We start from the raw sequence: 23,485 nt of genomic DNA, 5'->3' as shown, positions 1-23,485 counted from the left end.
TTTTGATGTCTAATGTATGTAGTGCCCTTTCAGCCACGGAATCTGGTTGTGGGAAGAACACTGGCAATTCTACTGTTTGATTTAAATGGAATGGTGAGATTACTTTTGGTAGAAATTTTGGATTTGTTCTTAGAACTATTTTATTTTTGTGTATTTGAATAAAAGGTTCTTGTATGGTAAATGCCTGTATTTCACTTACTCTTCTGAGGGATGTGATTGCAATGAGAAATGCGACTTTCCAGGTTAGATATTGCATTTCACAGGAATGCATGGGTTCGAAAGGTGGACCCATGAGTCTTGTTAAGACGATGTTAAGGTTCCATGAAGGAACTGGTGGTGTTCTTGGTGGTATAATTCTTTTTAGCCCTTCCATGAATGCTTTAATAACTGGTATTCTAAATAGAGACGATGAATGAGTAGTTTGTAGGTAAGCAGATATTGCTGCGAGGTGTATTTTTATAGATGAAAAAGCGAGATTCGCTTTTTGCAAATGTAGTAAGTATCCCACTATGTCCTTTGTAGAGGCATGCAATGGTTGGATTTGATTGGTATGGCAGTAGCAAACAAATCTTTTCCACTTAGATGCATAGCAGTGTCTAGTGGAAGCTTTTCTAGCTTGTTTTATGACCTCCATGCATTCTTGTGTGAGGTCTAAGTGTCCGAATTCTAGGATTTCAGGAGCCAAATTGCCAGATTCAATGATGCTGGGTTTGGATGCCTGATCTGTTGTTTGTGTTGTGTTAACAGATCTGGTCTGTTGGGTAGTTTGACATGCGGTACTAGTGAAAGGTCTAGTAGAGTTGTATACCAAGGTTGTCTTGCCCATGTGGGTGCTATCAGTATGAGTTTGAGTTGGTTTTGACTCAACTTGTTTACTAGATATGGAAGGAGAGGGAGAGGGGGAAAAGCATATGCAAATATCCCTGACCAACTCATCCATAGAGCATTGCCTTGTGATTCGCAGTGTGGGTACCTGGATGCGAAGTTTTGGCATTTTGCGTTTTCTTTTGTTGCGAACAAATCTATCTGGGGTGTTCCCCAAATTTGAAAGTACTTGTTCAGAACTTGGGGGTGAATTTCCCATTCGTGGACTTGTTGGTGGTCTCGCGAAAGGTTGTCTGCTAGTTGGTTTTGGATCCCTGGAATAAATTGTGCTATTAGGCGAATGTTGTTGTGAATCGCCCACTGCCATATTTTTTGTGTTAGGAGGCACAATTGTGTTGAGTGTGTTCCTCCTTGTTTGTTTAAATAATACATTGTTGTCATGTTGTCTGTTTTGACAAGAATGTATTTGTGTGTTATTATGGGTTGAAAGGCTTTTAACGCTAGAAATACTGCTAACAGTTCTAGGTAATTGATATGAAATTTTGTTTGGTGTACATCCCATTGTCCTTGAATGCTGTGGTGATTGAGGTGTGCTCCCCACCCTGTCATGGAAGCATCTGTTGTTATAACGTATTGAGGCACTGGGTCCTGAAATGTCCGCCCTTTGTTTAAATTGTTGCTGTTCCACCATAGAAGCGAGAGGTATGTTTGGCGGTTTCCCAACACCAGATTTTGAAGTTGACCCTGTGCCTGTGACCATTGTGATGCTAGGCACTGTTGTAAGGGTCGCATGTGTAGTCTTGCGTTTGGGACAATGGCTATGCATGATGACATCATGCCTAGAAGTTTTAGCACAAATTTTGCTTGTATCTTTTGGTTTGGAAACATAGCACTTATTACCTTGTGGAATGCTTGCACTCTTTGTGGACTTGGAGTGGCAATTCCCTTTGATGTGTTGATGGTTGCTCCTAGATATTGTTGTGTCTGACACGGTTCGAGGTGTGATTTTGTATAGTTGATGGAGAAACCCAGTTTGTGAAGGGTTTGTATGACATATGTGGTGTCGTTTGTGCACTTTTTTACTGTGTTGGTTTTGATTAGCCAATCGTCCAGGTAAGGAAACACATGTATCTGTTGTCTCCTGATATGTGCTGCTACTACTGCTAGACATTTTGTGAACACTCTTGGTGCAGTTGTTATTCCGAATGGCAACACTTTGAATTGGTAATGTATTCCTTTGAATACGAACCTTAGGTACTTTCTGTGAGAAGGGTGTATCGGTATATGAAAGTACGCATCTTTTAGGTCTAATGTGGTCATGTAATCTTGCTGTTTGAGCAGTGGAATGATGTCTTGTAGTGTGACCATGTGAAAGTGGTCCGATATGATGTAGGTATTTAGTGTCCTGAGATCTAATATTGGTCTTAATGTTTTGTCTTTTTTTGGAATTAGAAAGTACAGGGAGTAAACTCCTGTGTTTTTTTGTTGTACTGGTACTAACTCTATTGCATCCTTTTGCAGTAGTGCTTGAACTTCTAGTCCTAAAAGTTCTAAATGTTGTGGTGACATTTTGCGTGTTTTTGGAGGGATGTTTGGTGGGAATTTGTGGAATTCTATGCAATAGCCATGTTGGATTATTGCTAACACCCAATTGTCTGTTGTAATCTGCTGCCAAGATTGGTAGAATTGGCTTAGTCTTCCCCCCACTGGTGTTGAGTGAAGGGGTTGTGTGACTTGAAAGTCACTGTTTTGGTGGAGGTGTTTTTGGAGTCTGGAATCTTCCCCTACTCCTTGGGAATTGACCCCCTCTATATCCCCTGAAACCTCCCCTTTGGAATGAACCCTGATATGGTGTGGTTCTTGTTTGTTGGCTGGTGGTGTCTGTGGGTTGGCCACGAAACCCCCCTCTAAATGGAGTTTTTCGAAAAGAGCCTCTGCTCTGCGGGGAGTAGAGTGCGCCCATGGCTTTGGCCGTGTCTGTGTCCTTTTTAAGTTTTTCAATGGCTGTGTCCACTTCAGGGCCAAAAAGTTGTTTCTCGTTGAAGGGCATATTAAGGACAGCCTGCTGGATTTCAGGTTTGAAGCCTGAAGTGCGGAGCCAAGCGTGTCTCCTTATGGTGACAGCAGTGTTGACTGTTCTCGCTGCAGTATCGGCTGCGTCCAGTGAAGAGCGGATTTGATTGTTTGAGATCGTTTGTCCCTCTTCAACTATTTGCTGCGCCCTTTTTTGGTATTCCTGGGGAAGATGGTCTACGAGAAGTTGCATCTCATCCCAGTGTGCGCGGTCATATCTGGCCAGCAGCGCTTGAGAATTTGCGATGCGCCACTGGTTGGCTGCCTGTGATGCTACTCTTTTTCCTGCCGCATCAAATTTTCTGCTTTCTTTGTCCGGAGGTGGGGCGTCGCCAGATGTATGGGAATTTGCTCTCTTGCGAGCTGCCCCTACTACTACGGAGTCAGGTGGTAACTGCGAAGTAATAAACACTGGGTCTGTGGGTGGTGGTTTGTATTTCTTATCCACCCTTGGGGTGATGGCTCTTGATTTTACGGGCTCTTCAAAAATTTGTTTTGCGTGCCGTAACATTCCTGGTAGCATTGGGAGACATTGATATTGGCTATGTGTAGCCGAGAGGGTGTTAAATAAAAAATCATCCTCTATAGGATCGGAATGCAGTTGGACATTGTGGAATTCTGCAGCCCTAGCCACCAGTTGCGAGTATGAGGTACTGTCCTCTGGCGGTGACGGCTTTGTGGGGTATGAATCGGGATCATTGTCCGGCACTGGGGTGTCATATAGGTCCCAAGCGTCTTGATCCTGATTATCTTGACTTATGGTAGTTTGCGCTGGTGAGTGCATTTGTGGCGGTGTTTGTGCCGGCGATGCCTGTTGTGGTGGAGAGGGCGGAGGCGTGACTTTTTTAACCACTTTGGCTTGTGGTTGTGCGTCATCCTTGAGAAGTCCGATCCTTCTTTTCCTCATTATTGGGGGAAGGGTTGATATCTTCCCTGTGTCTTGCTGGATGTACAGTCTCTTTTGTGTGTAGTCTGATTCTACACTTTGGAGCTCTTGTCCAAATCTGTGCATCTGGCCACTTATTCCTTGTTCCTCTGTGTAGGATGAAGGTGTGGAACTTTTCGGCGCCGAGAGAGAATCTTTTTTCGGCTTCGGCACCGACAGAATTTTTGTGGCTTTCGGCAGTGTGTCTCGGTGCCGATGTTTTTCGGTGCCGGCATCTTGTTTTTGCCTCTCGGAGCCGCTCTCTCGGCTCCGAGGTTGCTCCATGGCGGTCCCTCGACCGGAGTCGGGTGTCTTCGCTATGGGCGTGCCCTTTTTCGGCGCCTTCGACGGGTCGCCGGTTTTATGGGTCGAGCCATGGCCTGTTGGCAGTGGCGTCCCCTGGACTTTTGTCTTCTCGATGGTTTTAATTTTCGACGTCTTACTCACTGTTTGTTGCTGTTGTTCGACGTCTGAGTCTCCGGATTCTGATTCCGGAACCGAGAATGTTTCTTCTTCGTCGTCGAAACGTTGTTTTGTTGGCGTGGACGCCATTTGTAGACGCCTGGCTCTTCGGTCCCGGAGTGTTTTTCTGGACCGGAAGGCTCGACAGGCCTCACAGGTATCCTCCTTGTGCTCGGGGGACAAGCACAAGTTACAGACCAAGTGCTGATCTGTATAAGGATACTTACTGTGACATTTTGGGCAGAAACGAAACGGGGTCCGTTCCATCGGCTTCGATGTCGCATGCGGTCGGGCCGACCAGGCCCCGATGGGGGAATCGAAGCTACCCCAAAGTCTTCCGATGATCGGTGTCGATGTACCTAACTATCCCGATACCGAACGGAACAATACCGACGCTTTCTTCCGAGATTCTGACTAACTTTCCGAACCGAAACACGGAGCAAAAAGGAATACGTCCGAACCCGACAGCGGAAAAAAACAATCTAAGATGGAGTCGACGCCCATGCGCAATGGAGCCGAAGAGGGAGGAGTCCTTCGGTCCCGTGACCAAAAAAGACTTCTTCGAAGAAAAACAACTTGTAATACTCCGAGCCCAACACCAGGCAGCGGACTGTGGACTGTGCAAAACATGTGAATCTGCAGCAACATATGCCATCGAACATATTGTTTTATTTTTTAGCTCTTGGCTTAGCCGGGGAGAGTGTGGGGGGTGACGCTCCTTCGCCATTGCGAAGGAGCTGTCCCTGGTAAGAAGTAAAGCGAAGTAAGAACCTTGCAAAGAAAAGAGATTGATCGCTCCTGTGTGGCCAATGTGGTACTGCCATGCCAAACTACTACAGCATTCTAACACTCTACAGTTCACCTCAAAGTCCACCCAGCACTTTTGTACAGGCAGCAGAATCACATACACCATCATGCTCTGAAGTTCAAGAATCTCAAAGCCTGGCTCCCGGTTATCAAGAATTTGGTCACTTAGAAATTCCACAAGATTTCAGAGACGTCTTGGTGCGAATATGCACACAATCCTCTTACAAAACATACAATCCTAAGAGGAAGCAATTCTGCCTCTGGTGGGTGGGTAAAGGCCTACAACCATTGTCTGTACAACTTCATTGGACACTGCTGTGTGTGCCACACTTGACAAAATCTCATCTCAAGCATGCCTCAGTAAAAGTTCAACTGCTGGTTATTTCAAGATTCAGATCCTCTTTTCATGGACAGTGCTTCTTACAAAAGGAGATCAAGCAGCAAGAAGTTTATGAAAGGGCTGTTTCATGCCGTTCCAGTAGTGATTCAGACACCTGCTTAGTGAGAACTGTACGCAGCTCAAAGCACCACTGTTTAAACCAATCCACAAAGTGGATTTTAAGTTTATCTCCCAGAAAACGGCTTTACTTCTGTTGCTAACCTCTTTCAGAACAGTAACTGGAGTTCCTATAGCCAAGGCCACTGGAATTGTACGATTCGATGGTCGCAGCTTTTTTTGTATAGTTATGGATTTGACACATAATGCACCATCTGCTGCACTACCTGCAGATTTTAACAAAAAAAGTGTTTCTAGCTCAAACGGGTCAAAAGTTATTAAAACATGGTGATGTGAACTCATGCACAGTGGATGGCCCTTTGCAAAGGTTAACTGGTCACATTTTGGTTGCTTTTTCCTCTATTTTGTTGTCAACTTTGCTGAGACAGTATTACCATGCGTACAAAATATGGTGCATTATGCCGCATACTTTGGTGTTTCCCTGCCGCATAGTTTGGTGCTCCCCTGCAGCATAATTCCAGTGGCCCTCCCAATAGCACAGACCATCCTAGCGAGATCACTGTCTCTCGTATCGGTCTCTTTCCCCTTTCCTTGTGCAGGTATTTCTCACACCTCCTCCATCACACTGCAAGGCGTGGCACACCATCACAGGTGAACCTCTGTGGGTCACAAGGCACAACACCAACATACTTCCCAATAGGATCACAGCAAATACATTACTCTTCCAGCCACGCACTTCCACGCAGTGAAGCAAGGTACCTCCCTGAAAATATAATTTAGTGACACATGTAGGGGTATGAAACACTTTATTTAACGTTATATTACAACACAATTACATCAAGAAACCCTTCCTCTAGTCCTCAAAAGACAAACTGTTAATGCATCCGAGTCAAAGGTTCATGCCCAAAATACACTAAGGCCTCTATGAACTGGAGGTACTCTGTTCTTTTTTTCTGAACCCTGCTTCACATATAGAATGATCATTACACTCTCTGGAGCTAAGCATGCTTCTTACATTTTTATCTGGTAAAGACTAAAAACATTATAGGCACTGGCCAGATTTTCGTGGTCTTTGGGTATGCTGGGAAGGGTTGGCTGGTATCTAAGCAAGACTTTCAGACCCAATGAACCAAGACTGCTACACTCACTCACTCACGTGATGAAAGACTACAAGGCGGGAGAATGATTTAAAATGAATAAACCTTTATCTATGATTAATTAGAAACTAAAATCATTACACGTCAATGAACATTAATACATCAGCTCAACATTCAGATCAACATTTCCGTTAAACTGAATTCCTCTGAACTCGATTCACAGTACCCCTTTCCTTTAAACGTGGCTCTCTGTGTCCAGGATCTAGTCACGTATATTGTTTTTTCTACTTGAAGGGTATACTTGTCAACCCTCTGTCCAAGATTAAAGCCCGTGAAGACTTAACCTGCCCTGGTGTGGCCGGTGCGCATAGTTTGAGAAAAGGACTCAAAGGAATTACAAGATAAAATAAAGCCATTCACTGCAAAGAAATTCCAAAGGGATACTTGCTTTTTTCGTTTCTCTCTAAAATGCTGGGCTACGTTCTTCTACGCTTGCACTCTTTCACACTCAGACTAAAGAGATTTAGGTGGACCTAGCGCCTCCTTGCTCCACATTAGCGTAATTTTGTATGACGCTAATGTAACCCAACGAGGCCAAATTCGCTGCACCATATTTACAAGGTGGTGCAATGCATGCATTGCGCCACTTAGCAACCCCTTGGTCCACATTATGCCTGCTCCAGGCATAATGTATGCAAAGGGTTGTTCCCCCGTTTGGGGAACTTCAAAAATGGCGCAGTGGAATCTAAGAGATTGCACTGTGCCATTTTTAGCTGCTATTTTTAATGCCAGCACAGAGCAGACGTTAGAAGAGGGCATATCATTGTTTTCATTGGGCCCCTATCGTCACTTTGGTCTCTAATTTTTAGAAACTGGACCACATCTTTTCTATTCTAGCAAAAATAGACTTGCTAGCGGCTGAGAAGGGAATTCTATTCACATCTACATGCATCACTCATCGTGTTTATATGGATGTAAACTTGCCTTTATTGACTATGAATGAACTTGCTGTTCTCTGCTGCAATCAGAGGCCCACTTGGAAAATATTGCTTACCTTGCCCCAGGTCAATAGAAAGAAGTTATGTGGCTGAGTTCAATTGTGGTAGCAAATGTAAAGAACGTCCTCTTTTAACAAGACGCTACAGAAAGTCTCCTGACCTACTCTTGAGACCTGTCTTCCATCACCTGTGAAGTGCTTGCACTTCGGTCCACATAGTCTAAGACTTGCCCCATCTTTTATTTTCCAGTAGTAAAAAACTCAGTTGATCATTTTATTTTTCCAAAGACTTTCCCCAGCAGTGAAACAGCAATCAATGTTAAGACTCAGTTTTATCAGTCTTGACCTGTTCCCATGGGAACAGTCCAGCCCGAACTGCCAGGCCAGGTCCTCCTTGGACAGGAAACAAGCATCCTGGGACCAATTTTGGGGTATCACCCCTCATCAGCCAGGCTAGCTTGAATCCAGTGACACAATGAGCATGGGACCCACATCTGGGCACACCCTTCACACTTAGGGCGACAAATGCAAAAAGAACAGATGATGGACGGAATGCTGAACAATGCAAGTGTTCACCCCCAGTCACAGAGATCTGGGATTAATCAATCGTTTTTTGCCCACTGCGCAAATCCAGTTGGGAACAGTCCAGCCTGAACGGCCAGGTCAGGTCCTCCCTGGGCCAGAAACAAGCATCCTGGGACCCACTTTGGGGTATCACCCCTCATTAGCCAGGCTAGCTTGAATCCAGTGGTGCAGTGAGCATGGGACCCATGTATGGGCATGCCCTGGCCACTTTTAGGGCGACTTTAACAAACTCAAAGATTATCCTGCATAAGAAACAGGAAATGCTAAGTTAACATTATTTATTAAATGCACATCATTATCTCACCTCTCAGACTTGAGAAGTGCAGACTAGAAAGGTCTGCATTCACCATTTTAAAATGCGGAAAGCAGGAACTGATGTGCTGAAAACACATCAAGATAATGAATACTATATGAATTGACTCTGAACTTGAACTAACCAGTATTCGATTTGCACTCCTCAAACATATTTTAAATATATTTTGGACAGACTAAGGTTATTTATACACTATCCCTGGGAATATTGTCAGAGTCTCTTTGCATAGAGGAAAATTCCTGGATGTAGGTTCAGACCTTTCTGGAGGGGTCTTTCATTTATACAATGTTAGAACCCAACTTTTGAAGTCGTTTGCCTATTTTATTCATGTCTTCTGTACACTGTTCAGTGCAGGCGCCCTGGTCTGAGTGCGCGAATGGCAGTTGGATTTAGGAATGCATGGCAGCAGGATGTGTAGTGCTGACTGCCCAGATAGATTTTATTTGGCATATCCAGACAGCCAAGATCACATGGACCTAAAGTAGTACTTACGTAATCTCTTATCTCATGCTACTAATTGGTGGGGGGGGGGGGGGGGGGGGGGTCTGGAATCCCAGCTTCATGGCCCAAACTTGTGAAGCCCACCATTTCCGGCAGTGAGAGAATACTGACTCCTTAGATACAGAATTGGATATAAACTGTCGAGAACCATTTTGCAAGCACTATCCTTGCGTGGACAGAGAATTGCAGAAAGGTAGGACAGAAAAAATGAAAGATTAAATAAGGTGGTTGAATGAACCAAGCGAGTTGAAGAACGTCGCTCATAGAATGGAACAGGGTGAGAGAATCCACAGTCTCACAGTCATCTTGCAGTCCCAAATATATTCATCTGTTTAGGAATGCAGAGTTCAGTGTTTCAGAGTACCACCTTGCAGATGGACATCTGATACTCCTACCTAGATATTGACTCCCCAATTGTAAAACGTAAAGAACAAAGCTCAAACACTGTATTAATGAAATAAGGGCACTCACGGCACTCTCTAGTCTTCCCAGTTACATTAAACAGTCTAACATTTCAGGAACTATTCAGAGCATTGGGTTGGTGTAAATTATTTCCAGTGTACTAGAAAGGTGGAAATGTAATTTTTCCAATGGCTTTGAACCCCCAAACGTTTAAGTGAATGTCTATAACTTGTGCATATGAATTTTTTTAGAAACAGACTTTTCTTAAGGGAATAATTTGTGTACATTAGTCCAGATTACCTGATTTGAGACTAGGTTTTCATGTGACAATTATAACTGAGGTTGTCGCCTTCATTGATTACTACACCTTTAGACTTTGTACTTAGACAGATGTTATAATAAATAAACAGAGTATTGCACTGTACTAAGCAGACTTGATTTCTTTGCTATTATCGATGCCTTGTTTTTGGAAAGAAATTTCCATATCAATCTCCTAAAGGAAGACAAGGTGAGGCCACCTGATAAGAAACAAACCACTCTGTGAGTTGTTTTATTTTTTTGACGGAGCATTTTTAGTACACAGCATCCGTCTTTATTCCAGGTGGTCTTTTTTCGAGTGACATGTAGGATAAAAGGTGACTGACCCTCAATCTCGTGGCCCTTCCTTTGTTACACCATATAGCACCTTCACTCATGTGCATCGTGAACAAAAAGGCGAGATCGATATGGTGAACAGAAGGACAAAAAAGTGCTATGGATGGTGTAGCTTTTTACTAATAACTGTCGGTAAGCGGACATAAGCTTAGTGAATACACAATAGGTACAGTAGCTGCGTTGTTTGAATCATATGTAACACTAACCAGAACAACACCAGTGGAAGATGGGTGTATTGAATAGTAAACATAGATGCAGTATTTACAAATCACCTTGGTCATCATTATCTTGGATGTCGATAAAGAGTTCTGTGAGGGATTATTCGTTCGAGAGCAAGGACGGATGGAAAGGATGACTGAATCACTGAAAAGAGCACGTCATCTACTAATCAAATTCATAATTGTACTGGCAAACTGCAGTATGAGTCCACAGTGTCTGTCCAATTTCACCATAACGCATCACAGCAAACCAATGGCACAGTCTTTATTTCTAACGTGTCTTTGTTTGAGGAAGGCAATTTTATCAAATGCCCTCTACCTCTGGTTAGGTGAACTTGCCTGGGAGCTGCTGAGTCGACCAATTCTTCTCGGAAGGCGTGTTCAAGAACACAAGATCTCTAAACACAACTACAAATAATTCCTGTGCATAAAATATACCTTTGAGTGATCTAATAACCCAGTGCATCCATAAAACATCCAGACAACTAAGAAACCTAAACAAATCAAGCTTTCTTGTCTCCAGATCTAACTCTCATACTTACAGAGGTAGTCCCCCAATGCTAATAACGAGCTCCCCTGACCGAGAAGTTAACGCACCTGCAATATGAGGCGGGAGCACGGCGACATAGTCCAGTCCAGATCCCTTTATGACTTCATACATGCGGATGTGGTCTTCGGTCACAGGGACAAGGCGAGGTGGAACCTTGGCGATATCCCACAGCAGGAAAGCTGCAAAGATCAGTCAGAATTAAATCCTTTTGAAGGGTTGTGGAAGGCTTCAAATCTGAAGTTAGAAGAGTACATGCTATGGAACAAAGAAGGGAGGAGGTTTGTGGAACCTAAATATTCTTAAATATTCTGAATTGAAAGGAGAAGGAGAGGCGCAGGAGTTGGAAAGGAGGCAGCCAATGAGAGTGAGTGGAAAAGGTGACAGGGTTACAGGCAGTAGGAACCATCCCTTTAAAGGCAATGTGGATCTACAGGCTTTGCTAATAAACACCATGATCGGTAAGTGTGCATGCATCTTCGCATATGCACTCGCTAGCGTCATGATGCCTCGGTAGCTCTGCATGATGACCTATGCATGTGCATGCATCACCATGCTTGTGTCTGTATGATGATGAGACTGTCATTTTGATTTTTTTAAATTTACCATTCTAGGAAAGTGGATGGTGGCACAGAGCTGTAAAAAAAAAAAATGAATAAAATGTATATGAACGCACGCATCAGGAAAAAAAAAGTCTGGATGGTAATTGCTGCTGGCAGGTCCTACAAAACAAAAAAAAAGTAAAACAAAAATAAAACTAATACTACTGGGATTGCTGAGGGAGCGAAGAGTAGGAGGTAGGTGAGTGAGCTGAGGGGCAATTATGAGAGGATTTTAAAGTTTAAAACAAACCCTATGGGAGGGGCAACACAGATGAAGAAATAGAAGGGTGGAAGTGGCACCCTTAAAACATAACACACTCAAACTCCCATGGAGTGGTTGCAGCAGAAAAAGAAAAAAAGTACTTTTCTGAATGCAAGCATGGGAAGGACAAAAGTCATCCTATCAACAAAAAAATAGTACTGAAGAAATACTTCAGAGATGGGTCCAACAAAGATTAGGGAGGAAAGCCATCCAACAAAAAGTAGGGAAAAGATAGACAAGAAGTTGTCAGATTAAGAACAAGGGGCTGATTCAATATATATTATAATAGTGACTATTTAGCATTGACAACAGACAGTAAAAGCAGACTGTAAAATAATCCGGTGCATTACATAGAGAAGAAAAACAGATAACCTTACATAAAAATGGAAAGTTAAACAACAATAAAAGAAAGAATGAAAGAAAACACGAATGAAAGTTAATGCGACAGAAAATACAATTAAAAAAAGAAATAATCCCATGCATTAAAAGGTGCCTTTCCGGGACTTACATGACATGCAAGCGACAAGTTTTCTGATGCTGTGTTTCTTCATCGCTTCCACTATATTCTTGGTGCCCTCAGACATCACTGTGGTGGGACCTGGATTCAAGGGAAAAAGGTGTGAGTTCATGAGATGGACAGGACTGGAAACACATTTCTGATAGTCTTAAAAAAGTCACACAGATCAGTGACTCAGGTTCAAGTTCTCAGGGTCCGAAGGTGTGAACAGTCTTCCACTTAATTCAAGGCAAATTAGCAATAAGCCGAACTCCCGTGAGAACTAGAAACATTTATATTTTGCTAATAAACAGTAAATAAGCAACTGACTAAAATTCCGCAAACGCTAAGACACCTAAGGTTTGGAGCACACCTTAGAAACATACAAAACCTAAAAAAAAAACTATTAAAGTGTACCGTCCTGTTGCGGACTATTTTTTTTATATTGTTAGACATTTAAGCCGTCATTTTTAATTGTGGTCACCTCCATACATGAACAATACACAGAGCAACACGTGCAACGGGTGGTTCTCCATAAAATATCTCATTTTTATTTTTTTAAATGAACTATTTAATAGCAAAGTTCAAGCACTTTGGGTTTAACAATTAAAGGTACAGTACAGGTTTCGCTGTGTTCAGTTAGATTAAGCAGGTGATAGCTCTGCCCCCCCCAACCCACCTGACTTACTTGCGTCTGGTCCTCTCACTGGTCTGGTTCCTTGTGGACCCAGCTCTTGCCTTGCTCATTTCTCTAGCCATCTCATTCTCTCTCACTCGCTCCTTTCACATCACTCTCTCTTGTGCCACTGTTCTTGGGCCTGTTTGGCAAGGTCTCTCTTCTGCATCTTTGTTTCACCAAATTATTCTCTTTTTCTCCTCTTTGTCTTGCCGTTGTGTTGCACCGGTTTTGTTTTGATACTGTTTTGTGCCTTTTGTTTTGCAGTCTTTCTCTTTTGTGACCCTAGTTTGCTAGTCTTTCTCTTTTGTGCCCTTTGGTTTGCCACTGCTTTGCGCCTGCTCTTTCCCTCTCTGTCGCCTCTCACTACTCTATCAGACCTACCCATCACCCCCTGTGCTTCTCCCCCATCCCAGGACCTACTTAGGTGCAGCGTGAACACACAGCAGGCGGGCCAAAGGTAGGCCCATCTGTGCCATTCTGCACCAGGACCTCTCCCACTGTCAGCAACCCTAGTCCTCCAGCGACCGAATTACAAAATGGCACTGCAAGCAACTAGAACGCAGAGCAAGCTAGGAAGAATCGGACAAGCACGTTTTCAAATCTGCCCTAAGGCACCACCACCAGCAAATCCAGGAAATCAAGAGGACGGTCCTAGCCAAACATATCAACGCCAGTTCCAACAGCAGCAAAAACATTTCTGCAGTCACCAAAGACTTCACCACACCCACAGCAACTGCCAGCAACATCACCCCAACTCAAGAATTGTGCAACAAACTCTCAGACTTTTCCAGCAGCAAAATTGCAACATTATATGCCACATTTTACCAGCAACCGTAACCTAACAGCCTTGGAACAAGTCTACCGATATTGGACAACGGAAATATCTTGACCGAATGGAACTCTATGACTAAAGAGGAAACCACAACAATCACAAACATGTTTCCATTGCTTGGTGCAGAGGGTTGTTGATAAATTGGATGCTAAATAACAAAAAAGAAAAATAAAGTATGCTGTCCAATAATAACTAAAGTATTATTGTTGACAGATTCGTTCTATATATCTATCTCTTACAGGCCATTAATGTCTCTTTCTTGGTTAAATGACCCAAGGCATGAGAGGGTGGATTTCAGCAACCCCTATTGTTGATGGTTCTTTCCCACACAAAGCACTACACAACAAAGGCTGAGCCTACCTAAATTGCTGCATACATTTCCACCAACCCCACAGGCACCTCTGCTCAGCCGGACTCCGACTAGCACACAATTCATGCATACACAACAGGAGGTTGAGACATTTCATACATCGCTCCTAAAATGTGGAACAGCCTCCCACATCACATTAGCGCCTCCTCTCTTTTTGAATTCCGCAAGAAGCTGAAAACCAGTATCTTTGAAGTACCATTGAGGCTAGCCTCACACACCTGCAAAAGCAATAGGGTACTTTCAAGGGTGATAGGATGCTATAAAATACACACAATATAATATATATAAAAGGGGGAGAATGAGATGTGGCAATGCGGTCAAAGCTGCCGACTTTGAATGTGGGGAACCAGGTTCAAATCCCAGCTCAACATGCTATGATCCTTGGCAAATCACTTAATTGCACAGTACCTAAAAAAATTTTTTTTTTTAAAGCGTAAATCATTCATGTGCTCTTATGAAGTGCTCTCGGGCCAGGTTTGTGCTATATAAAAATGAAAAAATTAATAAAAGTAGTGAATAGGATAGGGGATACTCTTCCAAGGATTTTTCGCAGCAAAAGTCCAGATCTTTTCTCCTGAAAGGTGGGTGAGTAAGGCAGTAGCAGCTATGGCCTAATTAAAAAAATGTCTGGTACATTACACTGGACTCGCATGTTAACACATACTCAATAATTTTTTTAATTAATTTTGTTTTTTTATTAAGAGCATAGTGTACTAAAACATTACAAAACAACACATGTTGTTCTGGACAAACACAGTATTGCTTTACTCTGTATCTTGGAGACCATTTTGTAGAGCTAATTAGGATCAGTTGTTTTGTGAAGTGGTCATGTGGTCTGAATCATGCAGTCATCTTCATCCGATGCGACAATATGAGTGTTCCAGGCCACAGTGACAAATCCATGGTCCTCCTCCTTTCTGAGGCAGCCGCTGGCTTCATAAATCACTTTCTGTGGCCCATATAGGGAAGCCAACTTTCTGTTATCATTTTGAGGTCACTTAGCAGTTGTGGAGACACACTGCATGTGAGGAGATACTTTTCACACACTGAGATATCGGAAGACGTTTCTTGGGAAGCAGGGGGACTAGGGCCAAGTTGCACACTTTTAGAGTTTCACTCAACATCACCTGCATATAAATTAGGCCATCTTAAAAGATATAACTCATCGGGAGATTGAGCTCATCAAGTGTGAATACTACTCATGCTGTATTTGAGCTCTAATCCTTTTACCACTGCCTGGAGTAAACCTCGAGTGTGCGATATTGCATTCTTGACAGACAAGTTAACAAAAAAAAAAAAAAAACACCAAACTGAATGAAACTGGCTTTTGCACTGAAACTCTAATGGTAAATATCAGTAACTACTAAGCATACTACCAAGTAACCACTTACTGCCAGAGGACCTGGTTCAGTGGGTATCACAGCCTTATGACTTCACCTGAATATGCTGGAAATAAACACTGTATTCTAAAGCTGGGCACAGACTACAACTCAGTGACATTTCCCTGGGAAGGACTGCCCCTTGGCCTTGCCATCAGAATCATTGCCACCCTAGTTGTAATCCAGTGGAATAGATGGAAATGGGGAACCAGGAGACACTGTTTAATGGGTGCTCTTGGGCAATCACTCTTTGAACTTATTCCTCTTCTCTCTTTTTTGACAGAACGGGGAGTATTTAGAATCAAAGGAAAGCTGCTAGTGTGTGGTTAAAAATGTTCCGGATATTGCCTGGAGGAGTGGAGAAGTACCCAGTCTCATGGTATAGTCACTAAACACCAATACTATACATGCCAAAAGACCTGATGATTCAGATGGGAGTCTCCTGATTTGTAAAGCCAAAAATGGTTCTAATTGAGCTTGCTCCCACCTGAAACGTCAATAAATACATTCTCACAATTATTCTTTTTTTAAAAGCTCCCTCTTTTTTCTTTCAAAATGTTGGCACGCATGCAATATAGTGGTAAATGTACAGCCTTTGCAGCAAGCAGAAGTCTGCTTTAACAAACTGTTCCTGGGTGACTCACACTCTCCCTGTGCGTGGGTCCACTGAGCTGACAATAGGCCAGCACTCTGGAACAGGCTTAATGGAAGAAATAATTCGTACATGTAGGGCTTTTTATCAGCAGGGGTTAGATTTGCATCGCAACAGCTGAACGTGCTCTTGAAGCTGCATTTTGCTGGACCCCTCCAATACTATCTACCGTTACTCCCTCCCAGCCATCAATAGGTAACTCTTTTGTAGCTAGTTACAGCTTGCAGTGTTAGAGTTGCCTGTTATTTCAGAGGATTCAAAGAGGTGGGGAACCAAGATGCGGACAATTGGTGCCCCAGAGTGCCTCTCTGTGGGCAGCGAGATAGGAGCCCCAATTGTAGTACAAGCCTGAAAAATCTGGTATAGTTGGCCACACCAGCCCCAAACACCAATTTTATGGTTTGCCCACAAAGGCACTAGGTGCCTCCCACATTGCAATTGCAACCCCTAAATTCCATAGTATTTTGGAGTACCTCATGGGTGGGAAGCTTTCCCCAAAATCACTAGTATCATGTTTACCTCCTCCATCAACGGGTTCTTGAAGGGAGGCCCACACTTTTTTTTCCAGAATAGAGTGATATGCAAAGTGGCAGAACTGAGAGAGAATGATTGGCTAAGTTATAAACAAGCGTCTTCAACAGAAAAGTGGGGCTTATTTTGAAAAAGGTCTAATTGGGTCATAGAGAGTAATTTACATGTATTTCAGCTGGCTAAAGGTGAAAGTGGCAGATGCACAGCAAGGGTGTGAGATGGTCCAACCAAGGAAACAGTGGGAGATTTTTGGCAACATAATGCTGTACATATTGCAACAAATAAACGTGTTTCTCCGGAAGTCTGAGAGAGCTACTCTTTGAGTGCTCAAATTAAGCTAGTAGAAGAGCATTAGCAGCTGTCACCAAATGTGAAAATAATCAATCGGGAAATATTCCCACTTCATCCACCACAGCGAGATGCAGAACTGATGGGAGAATACCGCACCCCATGTACTGCACTTAACCAGATGTAATCTTTTCTGTAAATGGTGCAGGAAGTTTCGTCTTCTTTAAACTTACATTTGTGCTGCTGGCATTTTAGGTCAAGTTTGATGCACTGCATTGAATGACTTTGCTAGATTTGTGTGAATCAATAGCATCTTGTGAGGTGAAGTGTTAATTTATAGGTTATTCAACAGGAATGCAGGGCTGGTGGCAGGATTTTACCACTGACATACATCTGCTCAAAGACTTATAAAGGAATATTTCTAAAGCTTCTGTAAAGGCTTGGTGGGGTCTTCTTGTTGGTGTTGTGGATGTGAAATAAAGTTGGTCCGGTTACCAGAGTAGAATTCGGGCCAAGGTTTCCATTTGTTGTTTTATATAACAACACAAGTCTCAGTGGGTTTCTCCGTGGTTTACATATCAAGCAAAAATACTTTGTGCATCAGAGGTACACAACAACATGGTGTGACTGCAGAAGGCATTCCAGAGCAATGGCAAAGAAGTTCGACTAACCTGAACAGCTGCAGGAGTTTCTGATTTGTGGAGCATAGTGATGTGACACATGTATGTCTGGAGTTGGTGGGAAATATACTGCAAAGTGCATCATTTTGAGTACCATGGCCTCCCTCCTTGGCTTTGCTAAAAGGCTGACTGCCTGCTGTCAGGCAAGACATGTGGATGAGTGTTTGGTAGGTTGTACACTGTTCTTAAGGACATATAGGGCCTTATTACAACCTTGGGACAGATACCCCTTCTGCCCTATTACAATCTCCACTGAATATAATGGGATCATAATATTTTGGTTGGGATATCTGCCACATTTGTGATGGAGGAAAAACCTCAGTCAAAGTCGTAATAAGGCCCATAATCTTGTTGACGAGGACAACTAGCCAGCAGTTCATTAGAGTACTCCAATTTACTTATGATAAAGGTGTTGATTACTAACTTGTTGGGTTTTAGAGGTAGAAGTACATCATTTTTCCTAATGTTGGTATTTGTCAATGGTTGTAGTGTATATATAGTTACTCAATGACTTTCATCAAACGTGATAGTAAATTACTCCGTAGATTGCTGGGTGAGGATGTCAGAGTATCATGATGAAAAATGATCAGTGAGAGCAGAGACAAAGAAGCAGATGAGATGGGGAATTAAATAGTTTTAGTTCATGAAGTGTTTAGCAATAGAGAGTATAGCACCGTGTGTGGGACAGACATGGATTTTTGTCTGGGACTGAAGGGGTAAAAAACAGAGAAACAATAATCTGAATACAGCTGGAGTAAAATTCATAGCACATAGGAGAAAGCTTGGATAGAGTAGTTGAAGATAGAACATGGCAGATTAAAAACTCTTGAAGATTATTTTGGGAGAGAAGTGTTTTGTGAACACCTTTTGAACTGCACTGGAAGAGCAGTTCAGCGGAAGCTGATGTGTTTGTGAAGAAGTGTGTTGGAGGGAATTCAGATCCATTCAGACCATTAACTCTAAGAAAAGAGAGAGAGTACAGGATGAGACCTGCAGTTGTAGGCAGAAGTCTGGTTGTGGTGGAGTGATGTGCTGAATGTGTGAAACTAAAAGGTGATAATGTTCACTCAAAAGGAGGGCACACTAGTCGAGAGGATAACACAAGGGTAAAGTTCATCGAAATGTGGGAGGGTACAGGCCAATCAAATGTTACAGTGGGTGTAAGAGGCAGATTTCTAGGTTTTTGAATAGTGCATTGAGCGTTGGAGACTAGCATCTTTCAGGGGTTTGGACTGGCCACATCCCTTTTACCTAATTGTGATGTACAAACTAGTCCTGCGACTAACAAACATGACACCAATAATGCATCAATTTCTTCCCACACAGCACTGACCAGTACAAAAACAAACCTAATAATGCCACTACAAGGACTACTCTAGCTTCCAACCATCACCCCCAGATGGTAACTCCCAATCTCCAAGTTACCTCTAGCAATATATGTAACCCCCAACTTCTCACCGCTCATCGTCTATGTCACATCCCTGGAAATGTTAATTTGACTTCCAAGCCACTTCCTTTAAAAGTCACTAAAGAACGTGAAACCTGCATCATACTCACTCTTCTTGCACACTCCTTTAACTTACCTACAAGTTCGAGGACTCTAATGATCCACAACTACCATCTCAGAAGAAGTCACCTCTTGAAACATTCTAACAAATGCACTAACACATGAAACAATCTAAAACTGATATAATGTATTCATTGTACATACTGGTGCTATTGAATCCTTTGAAATTAAACTAGACAAAACTCTACGTACATTGTGCCAGGCGTCCGCTCAAAGATGTAAAGGTATGTACTCCCTGTACCTAGTTCATAACTTGCCATGTTACAAACTGACAATATATTACCAATCCTGAGGTTTGGAGAACCACTGAAAGGGCAACCTAGAACACCCAACCCCATGGCAATCAACCCATGTCATCATAACCTCTCTAGATTTACACAAATAAATGACACTGAAACCATCAGAGTGAATAAGCAGAGGGGAACAATCAATTGTGCCCTACTTTACTGTTGATCAGGTCTTGCAAATGTTACTTCAACCTAATATGACCATCCTAGCGGAAACCAGACTCCCCCTCTCAGCTCACCATATCTTAATTCTGTTAGTTGCTAAAGAATATCAAATCCTATGCAAGAAGAGACAACAGGGGCAAAGAGCAGGTGGCTTAGTCCCAATCCATAAAGACAATATTAAATGCCCTCCACAGCTCTCTTGTAATACATACATTAAAATGCTTGCATTTAAACATTTACATCTCTCAAACTAACCAAATCAACATCTTAATTAGGTACCACCCTCCAGATGACAACGCATTCATTCCAGCACTAGAAGACCTTCCCTATAATATGCAACTCTCTTCCAAAGATCTCATGCTGCCAGGTGATTCCAACCTGCAGTGGGATTATAATAAAGATGATGTAGTAAATGCTCTAAGCTAATTTCCTCAAGACAGCAACCTTTCCCACCCATCACTATGCTGACGGTAATTTCTAAAGCACAGACAGGAACCACCGTGACTTGTCAGTGTTGTTTACAATTTGGTGCATGGCTCTTTCAATCTGGCGGAGCCACGCACCAAACTGTTTCCTTTTTTTTTTTTTTTTTCAAAAAGGAAATCCCAAAGTAGTATTTCCTTTTTGAAAATAAAATATAAAAACGTTCCCCTCACCATGGGAGTCCTTCCCCATGGCAAGTGGAGCATTTAGCAGTTTTCACTGACCCATACCGCCACGGTTTTCCTGCAGGTGACGGCAAGTGAAAACTAACCTCTAATTCTGACCATCTAAATTAGGCGCATGGAATTAGAGGTCTGCCTCTGACAGTCCTTATTCCGCAGGGCCTTCGGAGGGGTGAAATCACGGCAGAGACAGAGTAACCTCCCAGTTACTAAACCTAAGATCTGCAAGCTTTTAAAATTGTCAGGAGGACAGTTATCTTGGTGGCATGTATACTCTATCACCATTGCAAGATATAAATCAGACCCTTGTTTACTACTCCATAGTATGTCCATTCTGTTCGATATTGGAGTAGCAGAAGTGAAAACTTTCAAACCATATTTTAATTAACATTATGAAGTTGTGGTAGGGTGACGATGTGTGCCAGATTTTTAGGGACAGCACATTTGGCACGTGTTCCAGTTTCCAGACAGGGTCAACTAAACACAGGGAAAGCAATTTTTGATATGTTCCAGTGCAGAATTAGTTAGCAGACCTTATCAGAAAGCAATTTAATGAACACAAACAATTCTGCGTATAGTAATTGCATTATATTTCTCTCAATGCATCGTTTGCATTTTCTGTTAGTGAGTGCTGCCAGCAAAATCATTATGTGCCCTTCAGTAGAAGGAAACTTGAGTCCTAGTTCTGTTTTTTGTGGAATGTCCCACTTTTTGGTTTTCAAAATCTGGAAACCATAGGTTTTTAATGTCAATAACACTATTACAACACTACTAGATCATAGGGCATCATAGCAAGCCCCCCCCCCCCCAAATCCTTTGTAATCTTAATCTAGAAAGCCTAGGAAGCGGGGCTTCATAATCTGCCTCTGCCTATCCTGCCGCCAATAACAAGCGACATACAGATCTACGTGAAAGTCTAATGACTTCATAAATGGCTATTTGGCTAAAATACAAAACTAGCGGTACACTCAAACTGAACCAAAACAAAACTGGGTGCTTTATCGTCACCTCTAATACTAACAGACCAATTGTACTAACAGAAACTAAAACATTATGCTTAGCAATAACTCATAATGCTAAATCCCCCAGTATCACCCTGGACAGTAACCTCAACCAAGATATGGACATAAAAACACTGCAAAAGAAGTATATCCATCAACTAAACTTACGAAATGAATCAAGTACTTTATAACTGTGATGAGCTACAACAAGTGGATCAAGCGTTAGTTTTTATTTAAATAACGTACCGGGAGACTTGCATCCCTGTTGACTATGGTTGCGCCTGATCAAACCCCCTACAACGCATTAAAAGCGTAATGTAACAGCAGAAAATGATGTTTATTGTGTGCCTGAAAACACACGCTGCAATCAGTGCTCGACGTGGGCAGGATAGGAGGGGCATGATGTGCCCATATTTTTCTGATTTATGAGAAACCGTTCCCCTACTTCTTGTATAAAGACAACTGCCCGGGACGGTTAATTCCTATATTTGAAATGCTTCAACCGTCATGCAATTACTTTCCTGTGCTGTGAAACTGAAGCCAGCAGACGGCTAAACAAACCTTTCTGCCTGTGTGTCTGCTTCCCTGATAGAAATGCAAATGTGCGCAACAAATTAATTTGCAAATGTTTAGGATAATCTGCAAATGTAAAGGATGCTTGGGAGCTGGTACTATCTTTAACTGATGTAATCTCTCAAAGCTTCGTGATGACAAATATTTCTTTTTTGAGTGGTAGTACAAAGCAGTAACCCCTGAGCTGTGAAGTTCATGCTTTAAATTGAAATTGTAGTTACATAGTTCACTACCCGTGACGAGGTGTTGAGGGGACAGTTATGTAAAAAACAAATTGCATTACGTTCAGTCTGGGTATTTCAAAAATCTATATTTTGGAACCAACATTATATATCTTAAAACCTTTTGTGCATTTTGTAGCAGTCTATATCATACTGTGTATAGTGCAAGTTTAAAATAATGACTTACATATTCACACAGGCTCTGACCTTGCAGCACTAAAAATATACAAGTCCCTATCCTCCCCTGCACCAACCAATATTCTGTGGCCCTCCAGTAACACACAGACCTCTGTAGCGCATTAACTTATGGAGGTTTCATACTATACATTGTGCATTTCATACTGAGTAACAACCAAATTTTTTCACTTATCTTTTAAGGTACGTGCTATTTTATGAGTAGCTACCTGATGGTGAAAGACCAAAAGAACTTGCAGAATATTTGTTTTTTTAACCATACCTTTGACCCCATCCCCATGCTCACTGACCATGCCCCTTTGCATGCCGCATCACGGTTCCCATATTTTTTTTTTAATACACTGGCTACAATACCTCCTACCCCCCGAAGACGGACTATCACAGCAATGATCACGTTACAACTTGAATCTACGCCCCATATTCACAAACCCCCCTCCCTACACTGGCTTCGCTGCACTGGAACATTCTTAGGGTTCTCTAAATGTACCTCAGTTTCGACTTGCATCAAGCACTACTGCCTCGTGTTAAGACAAACACGATTCTCACAATGCATCGCCTTGCTCCTCTGCACTAACCCTGCACAGATATCCCAAAAAACAGACATTCACAGAGCCATTTTGTCTTCCATCGTGCACTGGCCGTGACATCATGAACTGAGGCACTGGCTGAGCTTTCATAATGCGCATCCTTTCTGACCTGCAACACGTCCTGCTACAAACTAATTACACAGCTTCTATCGTGTTCCACCGCTGACAAGCCTACAGTATACTCTGTGACTATATTTATTTTGCTGATTGTCTTTACTAACCACACAGCCAGATGTTATGTCTAAAGCTAGTTAATTCCAATTTAAGATAGGCTACACTTTCACTGATCGGAGTCTGAGCTTCGGGTACAAATTTACTTCTATTTGTGAGACGTTGGTAAAGTATACATTATATTTTTTTTAATTGTCAGCCTGTTTTCAATGTTGACGGCTACAGATTAATGATATAACAAACTGCAGAAGGACGCTGCTACATTTAAGCACATACTTCTACTTTTACTGAATAATTAGTGCCATCTAGTGGTGAATTTAAATATTAACCATCTAAAAGGCAAAGTATCGCGCCGAACACATCCAAAAAAATACGACAGAAATCCAGGACAAGTGATTCGGATCAGGGGTAAGAACATC

The 23,485-nt window shown here is 42.4% G+C and overlaps 1 protein-coding gene across 1 annotated transcript in view; it reads right to left on the bottom strand.

Annotated features, from left to right (window-relative positions):
* The window catches only part of BLVRB (biliverdin reductase B), a 55,942-nt gene that overhangs the window by 15,618 nt on the left and 16,839 nt on the right, over nt 1-23,485 (bottom strand). The window contains exons 3-4 of the mRNA XM_069207219.1: nt 12,236-12,325; nt 10,914-11,045 (exon numbers count right to left, since the gene is read on the bottom strand). Coding sequence (XP_069063320.1) covers nt 10,914-11,045; nt 12,236-12,325 — 222 coding nt within the window. The remainder of the gene's footprint in view (nt 1-10,913; nt 11,046-12,235; nt 12,326-23,485) is intronic.

The sequence above is a fragment of the Pleurodeles waltl genome, chromosome 9 (genome assembly GCF_031143425.1).
Source record: "Pleurodeles waltl isolate 20211129_DDA chromosome 9, aPleWal1.hap1.20221129, whole genome shotgun sequence".
Classification (NCBI taxonomy): Eukaryota; Metazoa; Chordata; class Amphibia; order Caudata; family Salamandridae; genus Pleurodeles; species Pleurodeles waltl.
Note: the sequence above shows the minus strand (reverse complement) of the source record. Positions and strands in the feature narration are given on the sequence as shown.